This window comes from Musa acuminata, chromosome BXJ2-3, assembly GCF_036884655.1.
Source record: "Musa acuminata AAA Group cultivar baxijiao chromosome BXJ2-3, Cavendish_Baxijiao_AAA, whole genome shotgun sequence".
Classification (NCBI taxonomy): domain Eukaryota; kingdom Viridiplantae; phylum Streptophyta; class Magnoliopsida; order Zingiberales; family Musaceae; genus Musa; species Musa acuminata.
The window spans coordinates 39,099,418-39,111,321 of NC_088340.1; the positions used below are offsets into that span (position 1 = coordinate 39,099,418).

The 11,904-nt window shown below is 39.4% G+C and overlaps 1 protein-coding gene across 6 annotated transcripts; it reads right to left on the reverse strand.

Annotated features, from left to right (window-relative positions):
• Positions 1–1,529: 1,529 nt before the first annotated feature.
• LOC135585284 (DNA (cytosine-5)-methyltransferase DRM2-like) lies at positions 1,530–11,754 on the reverse strand. Of its 6 annotated transcripts, XM_065100690.1 has the most exons (10): positions 11,412–11,581; positions 11,199–11,318; positions 10,159–10,255; positions 10,029–10,075; positions 9,763–9,882; positions 6,926–7,025; positions 5,212–5,315; positions 4,050–5,130; positions 1,709–1,817; positions 1,530–1,597 (listed from the first exon to the last, which is right to left on the reverse strand). In XM_065100690.1, the coding sequence occupies exons 1-10, from the start codon at positions 11,412–11,414 to the stop codon at positions 1,558–1,560; spliced, it is 1,821 nt and encodes a 606-aa protein (XP_064956762.1). In that variant the 5' UTR covers positions 11,415–11,581; the 3' UTR covers positions 1,530–1,557. The 6 variants fall into 6 exon arrangements, with proteins under 6 accessions (XP_064956762.1, XP_064956764.1, XP_064956761.1 ...); XM_065100692.1 differs by lacking the exon at positions 11,412–11,581 and adding an exon at positions 11,601–11,754 and having other exon boundaries at positions 1,530–1,817; XM_065100689.1 differs by having other exon boundaries at positions 1,530–1,817.
• Positions 11,755–11,904: the final 150 nt, after the last annotated feature.

The following is an 11,904-nucleotide window of genomic DNA, read 5'->3' on the forward strand; positions in this document are numbered from 1 at the left end:
GGAGCCGGAAATGCGGTGGAATCACTTCATCTTGTATTTCGGGCGCGAACGGGGACCCTTGGTGTCTGTTCGCCCCGAGCTCTCCCTTTGACCTGCGAACCTCCTGCTGTACTTCGTCGAGACGTCGACTAACAAGGCGCAGCTGGGCTCGTAGGGTGCTCGTTGAGTCCACATATGGCGCCTCAGGTTCCGGGCGAGTCACCGGATGTTCCACCCCTCGGTTCCCGAGTTGGGCTGATCCGTTCCGAGGCGAAGTGGGGAGCTCGGGAAGTGGTGCATGAGTCCGGGTGGGGGGCTCCCGCTATTGTAGAGGCTGGGTTATATGCGGGGGCGTCGGTTGGGAGACGAGCGGGATGATAGTTTGCACCACGCCCGCCAGTGCTCAGACTTGATGAGTGAGGTCGTGGAAGGCTTCGAGCGATACAAGCGACGAGCCGACGGGGGCGTCGGGTGACGATAAACCCGGGTCGTTGAACAATCGCCAATAGCGCTCCGATGTTGTGGCGAGGCGTTCGTCTCGGGGTTCATCACGCAGGGGATGTTCTTCTGGGGTGTTGACCGAACGCAACCTCATAGCTGCGGGCTCGCCAGAGTGGATCTGCTGATCGCTCGACATTCGGGGGCCCTCCTTCTAGCGCCAAAATGTTGGTGTAAACAACTTTATGTCGTGGTCTCAGGGCCGACGCGGCTTGGTTCGGGTCTGAATGCGCGGGGATCTTGCGCGGCGTTCCTCGGGACAGTTGGGGTGGCCGGTTACGATGGTCCGGGCGGGACGTTGCGTGGGGAGTAAAGCTTTTCCGCGGCGCTGGGAAGATACAACCTCGCCCTTGTCCCTGCACACAGGTCGGGTCGGAAGCTCGGCCCGACCCCTCCGACGATCAAGTTAGATGATGTGGAAAGAGTTTTTTAGTGAAGAAGTGTCCTCCCCCTTCGTTTAGAACTCGGGAGTATTTATAAGGCAATTTAGTGTTACCTGACGTGCCTGCCTGCGGGAGACAGGATCGTACCTCTGATGGCGTCTAACATTGCCATTGACGTTGCGTGGAGAACCGAACTGCTGTAGGGTATGAGCGTGCCTCGGTGGTCGTTCTCCTCTGCCTCGATCGAGCGCGTTGGATCAAACAACGATGAAGTCTTCGTCTGAGAGCGGGTGACGTCAGCGCCCATCGTGTCGACATTATTGTCCTCTTCCGGGCAGAGTGTCGTCCAGTCATGGCTGACGTCGTAGCACGTCATGTCGCCATTATTACCCTTATCAGTGGACAGCACCAAATCCATAAAACCCACAAAACAACGAGAAATTCCGACAGTATTTGTTAGGCATATAATGCTGCCAATCTTAAATTTAACAATAAGGCAATGCAAATTAGCTATTTGAATCAGCAGGTGTAATCAAGCTTCTATGTAATAGTCTTTCCTTAGTGGCTAGTTCTACATGCATGGCGAAAAAAAAATCATTTCAAACAACTAGGGAAAAGAACTAGAACAGATTAGGAAAAAGAATTCACCGCAATCTGCCAGCTGGGTCCTGAAATCCAGATGAAAAAGACAATATTATCAAGCAACATTCTCGGCACGGACAAATATTATCACCCACCTGCATGATTTGTTTTGGATTACATATCAGTTGATTTCTCCTACAATTAGCACACACCTCATAGATCTAGCAAAATATATAACATAAGCCATCACTTTGGCACATATTGACCTGGTGGTAACTATAGAGGCAACAAAATTTAACATCAAACTATAGGATGCAGCTTTTGCTGAGAAAATGATCCCATTCCTGATGGGAATGAACCTGAGAATGGACAATTCTGCACAAGAACGTGATTTTGATTAGTAGCAAACATTTTAAACACAGTTCTACAGGAAAATAGCAGATGCAAAATCACAAAGCAATTGGAGGCTAAGCATGTCTCAATCTGCGTAATCAGAGAATTAAGCAATCAGATAACTTGGTCTTAAAATCGATGATTTTAAGTCTCTAATTTGCTTATTCAGGTGGTCAGATAGGCTTGTGATGTCCTGAGACTTGGAACTTTCTCGTAGTACCAGAATCAAGAAACTACATATTCTAGGGCAGGGCAGGGAAAAGGAATCTGGTGAACATAGCTCTAGAATATATCTATCTTTCCATTGCAGATGCATTAACAACTATAAGAAATGTAAGAGGAATATCTGGAGATGAAACTTATGATTAAAATATAATTGCAGTTAAGTGTACATATGTAGGACTGACTTTTTGCATATATTCAGTATGTCAAGATGAAATATAACAAATATTGAAATGACTGAGAATTCTGACAACAACATGGGAGCTAGAACCCAAACAAAATATTAATTTCAGACATAGAATACAGTTCATGAATGAAAAGCATAGATGCAGATTTGATGTCATTCATCACACCAAATCTGAGAGCTAAACATGCATTCCAACATATGACAAGTATAATATTTTGTTGATGGTATAAATTGGAAACTAGAGCAAGAAAAATGTAAATTGAATTATGAAGTCATTGCTCAAATAAAGCCAAAAGATGGGCCAAAACAAATACAGATAGGCAGTGTCTTAAATGTTCACTGGGGCTTAGGTTCTCTCAATTGCCACCATTTAGGGTGTCAACTGCCCATCTATATATGACATGGCTTGCTTGCCAGCTGCTGAGACCTAAGTCTGGTTATGAATTATCTTTTCATGGTTCTTCAGGCCTCACCGGGACAAATCTGATAAATTTTGCAATCAAGAAAAACCCTGAAAGAATAGACACAAGAAACAACGAAAACATGCACTCTACAACAGGCTTTTGCATAACATAATTATAAGCTTCTTCAGCATTCTTCTAATATCTAGACAATCTCAACCATAAAACCCTTTCTGTTAACATTCTGCAAGTTCAAACTACCATTTAAAGACAATGATCCCCATATGACAACCGTGAGTAGATTAGAGAACAAAACTTATAGTAAAACCATCAATAATGTCAAATAAAAGTGGAAATGCAACACCAGTACATACACAGATGTAAACCTGCACAGTTAATAATGTTAGATAAAAGTGGAAATAATTCTGTTATACAAATTTCTAAACACATGAGAAATCATTCTTATAAACCGTTGCCTTTTTAAACGTTTGCCATCCTCATTGGAAGTTGTGATCTCTTTTTTTTTTTTCTCTGAGCACTACACATCCCATGCTCATGTTGAACAGCTATAACAATATAAAAATATTCACCTTGCACCAGCAACATCCTATCCCATTATATACTGATATATTGTTGCAACAATAGCAACTTTTTGTGTCATTCTAATCACAAGCTTCCTTCCTCAGTCCACTGGAAAATTCTTTACTATAAGGATCCTGTGACTGATACTCCATGACAATATTGATCCAGTTTATGCTGAGTTCAAATCTTCAGGTTTGTTGACATGATGCAACAAAAGTTGTCAGTCACAAAGTCAGAATATGCAACAAAAGTTTCTCAATAAAGTACAATTCTATGCCAACTTGATTATTAACTGAATTTAGTGAAGGTTACCTATTCGATATTCCTACTTATAAATGTTCATGCCTAGGATAGATATAGATTAACAGTAGACTTAATTTGACCCAATGAAAGATCACCTCAATCCAAATCACCATGAAATTGACCTCAATCTTTTCTTTAAGTACATACTCTTATTAACAATAAACATAAGCACTGTAAGAAAAATAATGAAAATATAAACTTGCAACAACGAGAATTAGATGACCAACACAGTTGTCTAACATATCATAAATTCTCTTTTCCCAAGGGAAAATAATCAAAATAAAAGAGCAATTAGAACTCTCATTAAGAGATTAATCATCATAGATGTCTGTCTGACATCCTTAACATGAACTGGCCTTGCAAAACCCAATTAATTTAAGGCTTTTGCAATGTCATCAAAAACATCAAGTTAATGAGAGTTAGAAGTATATGTTCAGTGGAATCAAAGGTTCTTCCCCATGATACATTTAACAAGGTCCAGGATGCGGAAGTAATCATAGAATAAAGAAGAATGTGTACCCTCAAGCCCATCTCGATGGTGACGGTTGCTTCCTGTGAGGTTATTACAAGGACTGCCACCAACTACCAAATCAAAACCACCAAAAGTGCTGATCAACTGCTCAATCTTATCACTGCTAAGCTGTTGGACATCAACAAGCTCAATCAAAGTCCCTGTTTGGTTTGTCTGCTCCCACCAACTTTTTAGTAAATTTCTATTTACTTCTGAAATTTCCACAGAAACAACCGTCTTCAGATGTATTCCCAACCGGTGGAGAGCAACTTCAGCTCCCCCAATACCGGAAAACAGTGAGAGAAGTGTTATACCATTTGGAAACATATCCTTCAGAACTGACAAATGGTAAGCCACTGTATCTACTTGAAATGAATTCCCAAGAGATCGGTATCTTTCAGTCCTGCTAATACCACCCCCTCTTGTGTGATCTCTAGGAAATCCTAGAAGCATTTCAATTTCATCTGGTTCTAGTGGAGCAACTTTATGTCGTCCCACCCAAACTAAATTCCATTTTCGACATTCATTAAGAACATACTGTTGTGTCTTTAAAGATGGTATGTCATCATAATTTTCAAGCTCTTTCCTGATTCTCTCTGTTAGTTTTGCACTAGCAATGCAAGTTTGCAAGCAGTTAAACTGTGTCCTGGTATCCCAGGAAGGCCACCACTTTCTTGTTAATGGGAGTGCTTCATGGATGGTTTTAGGAGGAATCGGAAGAAGAGGAAATCTGTCATGGATGGGGAGGTTGTGAACATACGCCCTTTTCCTTGCAGCAGCACAGAAGTACTTTGAATCCACAAATTCTGGCTCAATGTCATATAAGAAGCGTGAGATAGTTTCCCACACTCCTTTTGGTGCCAGGGCCACATTCTCATAGTAAAAATATGGTGGACCAATGGCTGACTCAGGTAGCTTTCTGCATATTTTAGGCATTCTTTGATTTGGAATGCCATATCCAACCATTGGCTTGGGAATAGAGATCATAGAAGACTCATTCTCAGTTAAAAAACGTCTTTTTTTGCTGCTTGTTTCCTCTGCAAGCCCCCTTTTCTTACCTCTTGAACAATCATAAATATAATTTCCAGGCTGTTATACGAAATTGGTTAAATAGACTATATTAAATCTACATGGAAAAAAAATCTAGCAAAACGTATAGATATGAGGTACCTCATCTTTGGTGTAAGTTGATTCTTCCAAATGACTCTCAAAATTTTCCGCTATCTCAGCAGCATGTATGGAATCTGCTAGCTCCAAAATAGAAGAATTTGGACCTGGTACAAGAACAGTGAGAATGAATAAAATAAGTAGTTGAAAGGACAATGAAGAAAAATGCATTGCTCATAACTAGTTGGGGAAGCATGCTCGATTCTGAATGTCTGTTCTCTAAAAACTACTCCACAATGTCAATTGTGCAAACATGCAGCTAAGTGCCCTGGTATCCCAGTATACAGCAAAAAATTCTATTTTCACAGGCTTTTAAAGAGATTCAGAAAACTTGTGAGCTAGAATAGTCAAATGGATATACAAATTACTAATTTTCCATTAGCTTCACCATAAACGAGGATTCTCCTATCGTGAGGTGGGAATCAACCAAAAGTTGTCATAATCTACTGTGTGATGGCATCAAAGAAAATGTTCTGGAAATGATTGCAAAGCATGAAATTTAAATTTTCCAAACAAATAATGCATCATGGAGTTGCTACAATGCACGAATCAAGTTCTAAAGATTTGAATTTGAAGAAGGGAACATCAGAATTCATGGAAGTTTGTGCCAAGTAGAACCTACAGAAAAGCCACATCTACAGAAGGCTCATATTATGTGTCTAACATCACAAATTTTCCCTGCCAAATATGAGTACATATTTATTAGCAGGCACCCATAGCGACATATATATGTTGTTTATTCATGGTATAACAATTGATGTGAGGAAAAATTGCAACTTGATGTAATAATCATGATGTTTTTTTACTTGAAATAGAAGTTAAACAAATTATTATATCATGCTGTCCGACATCAGTACTAATTTAATACGTCTGAATAATTGAAAGGAAACCTTAACTGCAGAAGAAATTTAAGGAGGTAAGTTTAACAGCAGAAAGCTTATTGTTATCAACACAAACTTGGCCAAATGTAATAACTGGCTCATTAACTTGATAGGACAACCACGTGATGCAAAGTGCCAAAGTCAAAGTTAATAATAGTATACCCACTCTGGTCCTATATAATTATCCTTCCATATCCAATATGGGACCAAACTGGGGTCCAAACTGCCTAGGCCAAAGCTTGTCGTTCTTGTCAAGGAACAAGATAGCCTAAAAACAAGGCCTAGTATGGTGTATATGAGATCAAACCTAGTCGAGGTTTCATGCTTTGATTCACCCTCCAATCCCATCCATGAGTAGTTCTTTCTCATTTGGGCCCTTTCAACCGTACTTTAATACCATTTGTCACAAACTGAACAACATAACTAGCCCATTAACTTGATAGAACTGAAACCATGTGGCCTGAAATCTTAAATCCCAAGCTAATAGTAGTAGACACTCTGGCCTTATAAATCAATTCAATTGTCCTCTCACATTTATGTGATATCAATCTGGGGGTGTGGCAGTTAAATTATGGAAGAGACACCACTAAACTTCACCACAATTAATACATGGAGAAAAATGAATGTGTATACACATGTCCAAAACATATACAAGAGAATGAATGTGAGAGGATGAAATATCATCGACCAAATTTAAATGTCAACTCTAGCAAAATTATTTATAAGCAATTATACAATAGATCAAGCAAGTTCATTGAAGACACAATGCAGACATTAACTTTCTGAATTTGCACAATATAACAAGTATCGCTTCAAGCATCAACTAGATGTCATACCACATCTATGAATGGCTGCAGATGCCTCTTTGGTGGAAAACCCCATCTCCACTAGGGTCAACAACTTCTTATCTTCTGCAGAAAGATCCATATTGAACTCCTGTAAACAAATTTTCAGCAGAAAAATAAATCAAATAAATATTTAGTCAAAGTATTTTGATTAAGCACTGCATTATTCTGAGAACACTCAAAAGCCCCAATACATTCATATCTTAAATATTCAGATGTCAAGCAAGTAACAAGAAGGAATCTATTTCATAGGAGTACCACCTAGCATAGTGAAGTTCATGATTTTAACAGGAACACAAGTACTTGAACCATTTTTCAGAATTTTGTCACAAAGTAAGAGAAAAAAAATCAAAGAAAACGTTTACCAACAAGCTGGTGTTAAGCTTTTGACAGTGTTTGCATGTGACCAAGAAACCAAGGAAAAAGATTTCAATCATACAATTAGATAGGTATTTAACCAAAATTTAATAGATGTAATAAATAATAGTCATAAAAAACAGAATCTCATCTAATAATGCAACGTATGTACGACAAGTGAACATGCATTGAGGCATTTAAAAATAAATTCCCATCAATTGACAGAAAATATATATACATTACCAGCAGAGTTAATGCATAGAATATTTTCTAGAAGCAAAATGCTCTAAATCCATCAATGTCTTATAGCAGATGATGACAATATTGTAACCATCAAAGCGACAAGCACAACAGGCTCAAGTCCAGAAAACCACGATACAGGGATTATAATATCTAATGTGCCTTTATCGGGAAAAAAAGGGCCACTACACACAAAAGAACTTTTCCCAAGCAATTGTAGATGATATAGATGACATACTTAACTGATACACCATGATCATTGTTCTCAGAGTTGACATTATATCATCCTTGGTCCTGCAAACAAGGAATCCTCTCTATTACCACATTCATCATCCTGCAAATTGGATCATCCTTGGCCTTATGATTATCTCATTGTTAAGTAATAACTCTGTGCTTCCTTTCATATATCCATATTAAATTTCATAAATATTTACTACAATTATAGGTCACGAATCTTGTTTCAGAATGACTACATTTTAAAGCACCTTTAATTCATAATATAAGCTTTCAGATCTGCATAATAGAATGTCATGATATCTAGAATGTAGGAACACCATGTTACCAACAGTATGAAACACAGTCTTATTGGAGAAGTGAATACAAACTTTTGAATATTTATGACTAATTTCCGCATTAGTGACTCTGAGTAGTGGAAAGCTGAAGCTTGAGGTATATACTATATCATTTTTTTTCTGGTATATACTATACCCATTGCATCTTCCTCGATCATAATCTCCACCCTCCATGAAACAACATTACCTCAAATTGGAAAAGAGTTGTGCCCTCAAGTGCCCAGGGAAAGGGCTGGAAAATATTACTTTCTAGACCAGGCTTCTGGCTGTAACACAAATCTTCAAAGCTTGAATGCCCTTGTATCATGAGCATGTCATGTAACTACCACTAACACCTAGAATAAAGGCGTACTCTGGGCCAGGTCACCATCGGCTTGGCATGTCATGGTGGTACACTGCAGTCTTTAGTATGTCACAGTGGTACTCTGCAGTCTATAGTATCTGGCATGCCAGGTAACATCCCATTTAACCTCAAACCAGAAACCTCAAAGCTAGTGAATGTAGCAAAATTCAAAGCTAGTGAATGTAGCAAAATTAGTAAGGCAATTAACCCAATGCCAATAAGTTTGGCAAATGAATGGATGTAACAACTGCATATTGTAAATGTAACTCATTCAATAAACATTGTTCATTCAATAAATCAGTGATTTAAAAAGGCGCTCGGGCAAGGCGAGACGAGGCCCGAGCGCATCGCTTCACTTCCAGGCGGTGCTCTTCAAAGAGGCACCGCCTGGGTGCTCGCCCGAGCCCAAGCGCTGGGCGCTTCGGGCGAGCGCCTGGGTTAAACCAGGCGACCGAACCAGCGTTTTAGGTTTGGTTCGGTCTCCGGTGCTTTAGTTGGTTAAAGCACCGATATCAGCTGTCGCTGCCCAACCCTAACCCTGCTCATTGCCGCTGCCGCTCATGCTCCTGCTGCTCGCCGCTATCGCTGCTCGCTACCACTATCGCCGCTCCTACTCCCACTCCCGCTGCCGCTGTCGCCGCTCCCACTGCCGCTGCCTTCTTACACTCCTGCTGTCGCTGCCGCTTCCTCTTTTCTCAATCAGCACCCCTCACATTCCTCTTCCTTCTTCTCCTTCTGTATACTGTTAACAGTATACAATATACTGTTAACAGTATACTAATAATAGTATTTGTATTTATTAGATTAATAATATATTATTTTGAATTTTGAAACTTTTTGTTAATGTGACATTATGATTTTGTACCTTAGATTTTCTTAATTTAATAGCATATTTTTATTTAAAATTTTAAATAATTATATTTATTAATTATATTATATATTTTTATATTTTAGCACATCGTTTCGCTCGGGCGAACGCCTAGCGCCTCGGGCGTTTTTGGACTTTAGCGTCTTTTGACGCATAGCGCTTTTTAAATCACTGCAATAAATGATCTCAGAGTATATACAAATTTCCTGCAAAAAAATTGATTGAAATATTGACTCATAACAACAAGAAGCAGCAATCTCATACTGGTAAATTATAAAAAGCATTTCGAAAATTTCTAAATATCACTGACAACTGCCATGAGAAAAATTAACACTCTGAAAAGACAAGGGACTTAAAAATAAATAAGGATACTATGTAAAACATTTTAAGTCTATAAAAGTGTATGCTGCAGCTATCTCACATCTAAATAGTCAACAAAATTGATTACCTCATCTTCAAAGTCATCAACATCACATAGATCATCATCATCATCCAAGTTGTTTCCCCAGCTTGCTAAAGAACAATCACTAGGAGAATGATCAAGCTTTCCAGGTGATTTTTCTATAGCCTGTTAAGCAGAATATAGAATTATGACCTCTTCTTGATCCAGAAAAAACATTAACAACTAGAAAAAAGAGAAAATTCAAAGTTTTTGGATCAATTTGGCATCCAAAAGTTACAATAAAGGTTTATTTAAACGACAGTACTATATACCGCATATGTAAGCAGTGTTTCTAGTATAGCTTCAGAATCTCCTTCTCCTTCATATAGGACAGTTCCAGGTCAAGGGAGTCAGACAAAATATCAAATGCTGTGATGTGTATATGCAACACAAAGCACTGACCGTTTTCCTTGATGGCTTTCAACACCATATCTTCAGAAAATCCCATCCCCATAAAGTGAGAAGCCAGCGCAGGGCGAGAAGGACCAGCATCACAAGCCTTAGAATAAAACAAAGTACATCAGTGAAGCACATCCAGCAAAAACAGGAAGAACAATAACAGAAAAGGTTTTCGAAATCTTGGAACCCAAATCAAATTTTTTTCGTCATGAAAAAATGATGGCCTTGTCTGCCTCCTTTCTAAATGGTACTTTGTCAAATAAAACAGTGGTTGTAATTAAGGCCATCATTAGCCTGTACAAGAAAATTAGCAAACAATAATACCAAAGGCATGCTGTCGATACCCTACACTCTTCAAAAAGTAATTATTTATCCTTTTGTTTTATTATGGTAAAGAGTACTATTACTAATGGAGCAAATATGTCCTCCCAAGTGGATGTGAAGCCACAAGAGAAAAACTCTTCCATTTTCTCAAGTTCCCAATTTGCATAAACAGCCATGCATGACAAAACAATATAGAAACACATATGATTAGGATTTGATTCGGCATCACGTAATGCCAAAAGCTTAAGCTGTTAGGATAGGATACAACATATAAATCAACATATTTATCAACTGGTTTAAATTTAACGTGTGTACGAAATCCAAGTGTATGATGCAAGAAGAAAAGATATTGTACAAATATTTTTTAATTAAATATCAGAAGAAAAAAAATACCACAAGGTCCTGGGCTTAAACCCCGCCTCCACCGCTTACCCTTTGCCAAAAAAACCCTAAAAAAAGGGCACACGCACGATCAAACTCATGATCTATTCTGATTCCATAATAAACGTCTTAACCGGGCGGCCACTAACCCTAAAAGCTTAAAGACTCACTAAGTTTATAGACTTGAACAAAATAAACCAAGATGGCCCTAAAAGCAATTACTCAAGAACTTCCAAAATAATTTGGAGAAAGAAAAACAAACAATATTAGGAGTGGAATCATACAGAGACAAAAGGTACTTCCCATATTCTATGTTTCCAACGAAAGGGGGTGATTACCTTGTTGGATGGACCAAGAATGTCTTCAGAAGGCAGAGTAGGAGGATTCGCTGCAGCCGTCGGCTCGTCGTCGCTGTCCCACTCGAACTCCTCGTTAACTTCGTTATCACTCGTCCAGTCCTGGACAAGTTACAACTCTCATTAGTCAACAGGCCAAGAACCGGAAAAGAGGAAACAAAGCGTCGATCACAGCAAGGGCAGCCCTTCACTCACCATTTCCGATCGAACAACTGAAGATTCGGTCAAAGAGAAAATTGAAGGAAAAATTCTTCAAATAAAAATACTCCTCGGCGGACGGACCCAATCGAATCGGAAATCAGAAGACAATGACAAGTGGGAAACAGAACCGAGAGAGAGAGAGAGAGAGAGAAGGCCCCAGCTAAAGGAACTGATATATCGTACCTTTTGCGACGGGGCGAGAGGCTTTTAACATAATAAAACGGACGTTTGAGATTTGATCTCCTGAGTCTTGCCACTTCTGTAGCTATACCGCGCGCTTCTCGTACGCAATTGCTTGTTACGGCTTGTCACGCCTCGTCCATCGTCGTCGATCCTTCACATGTACGGTTTAATGTCCTGATGGGCAGTCCCTCTCCCGGAACGCCATGATGCTGGCAACGATCGCAAGTTTTGCAAGCCATCTATTATTAGGTTTATCGCTTCGATGCCGATAAGCTCTTCGATGACACGCCTCGGATGTCTAGCG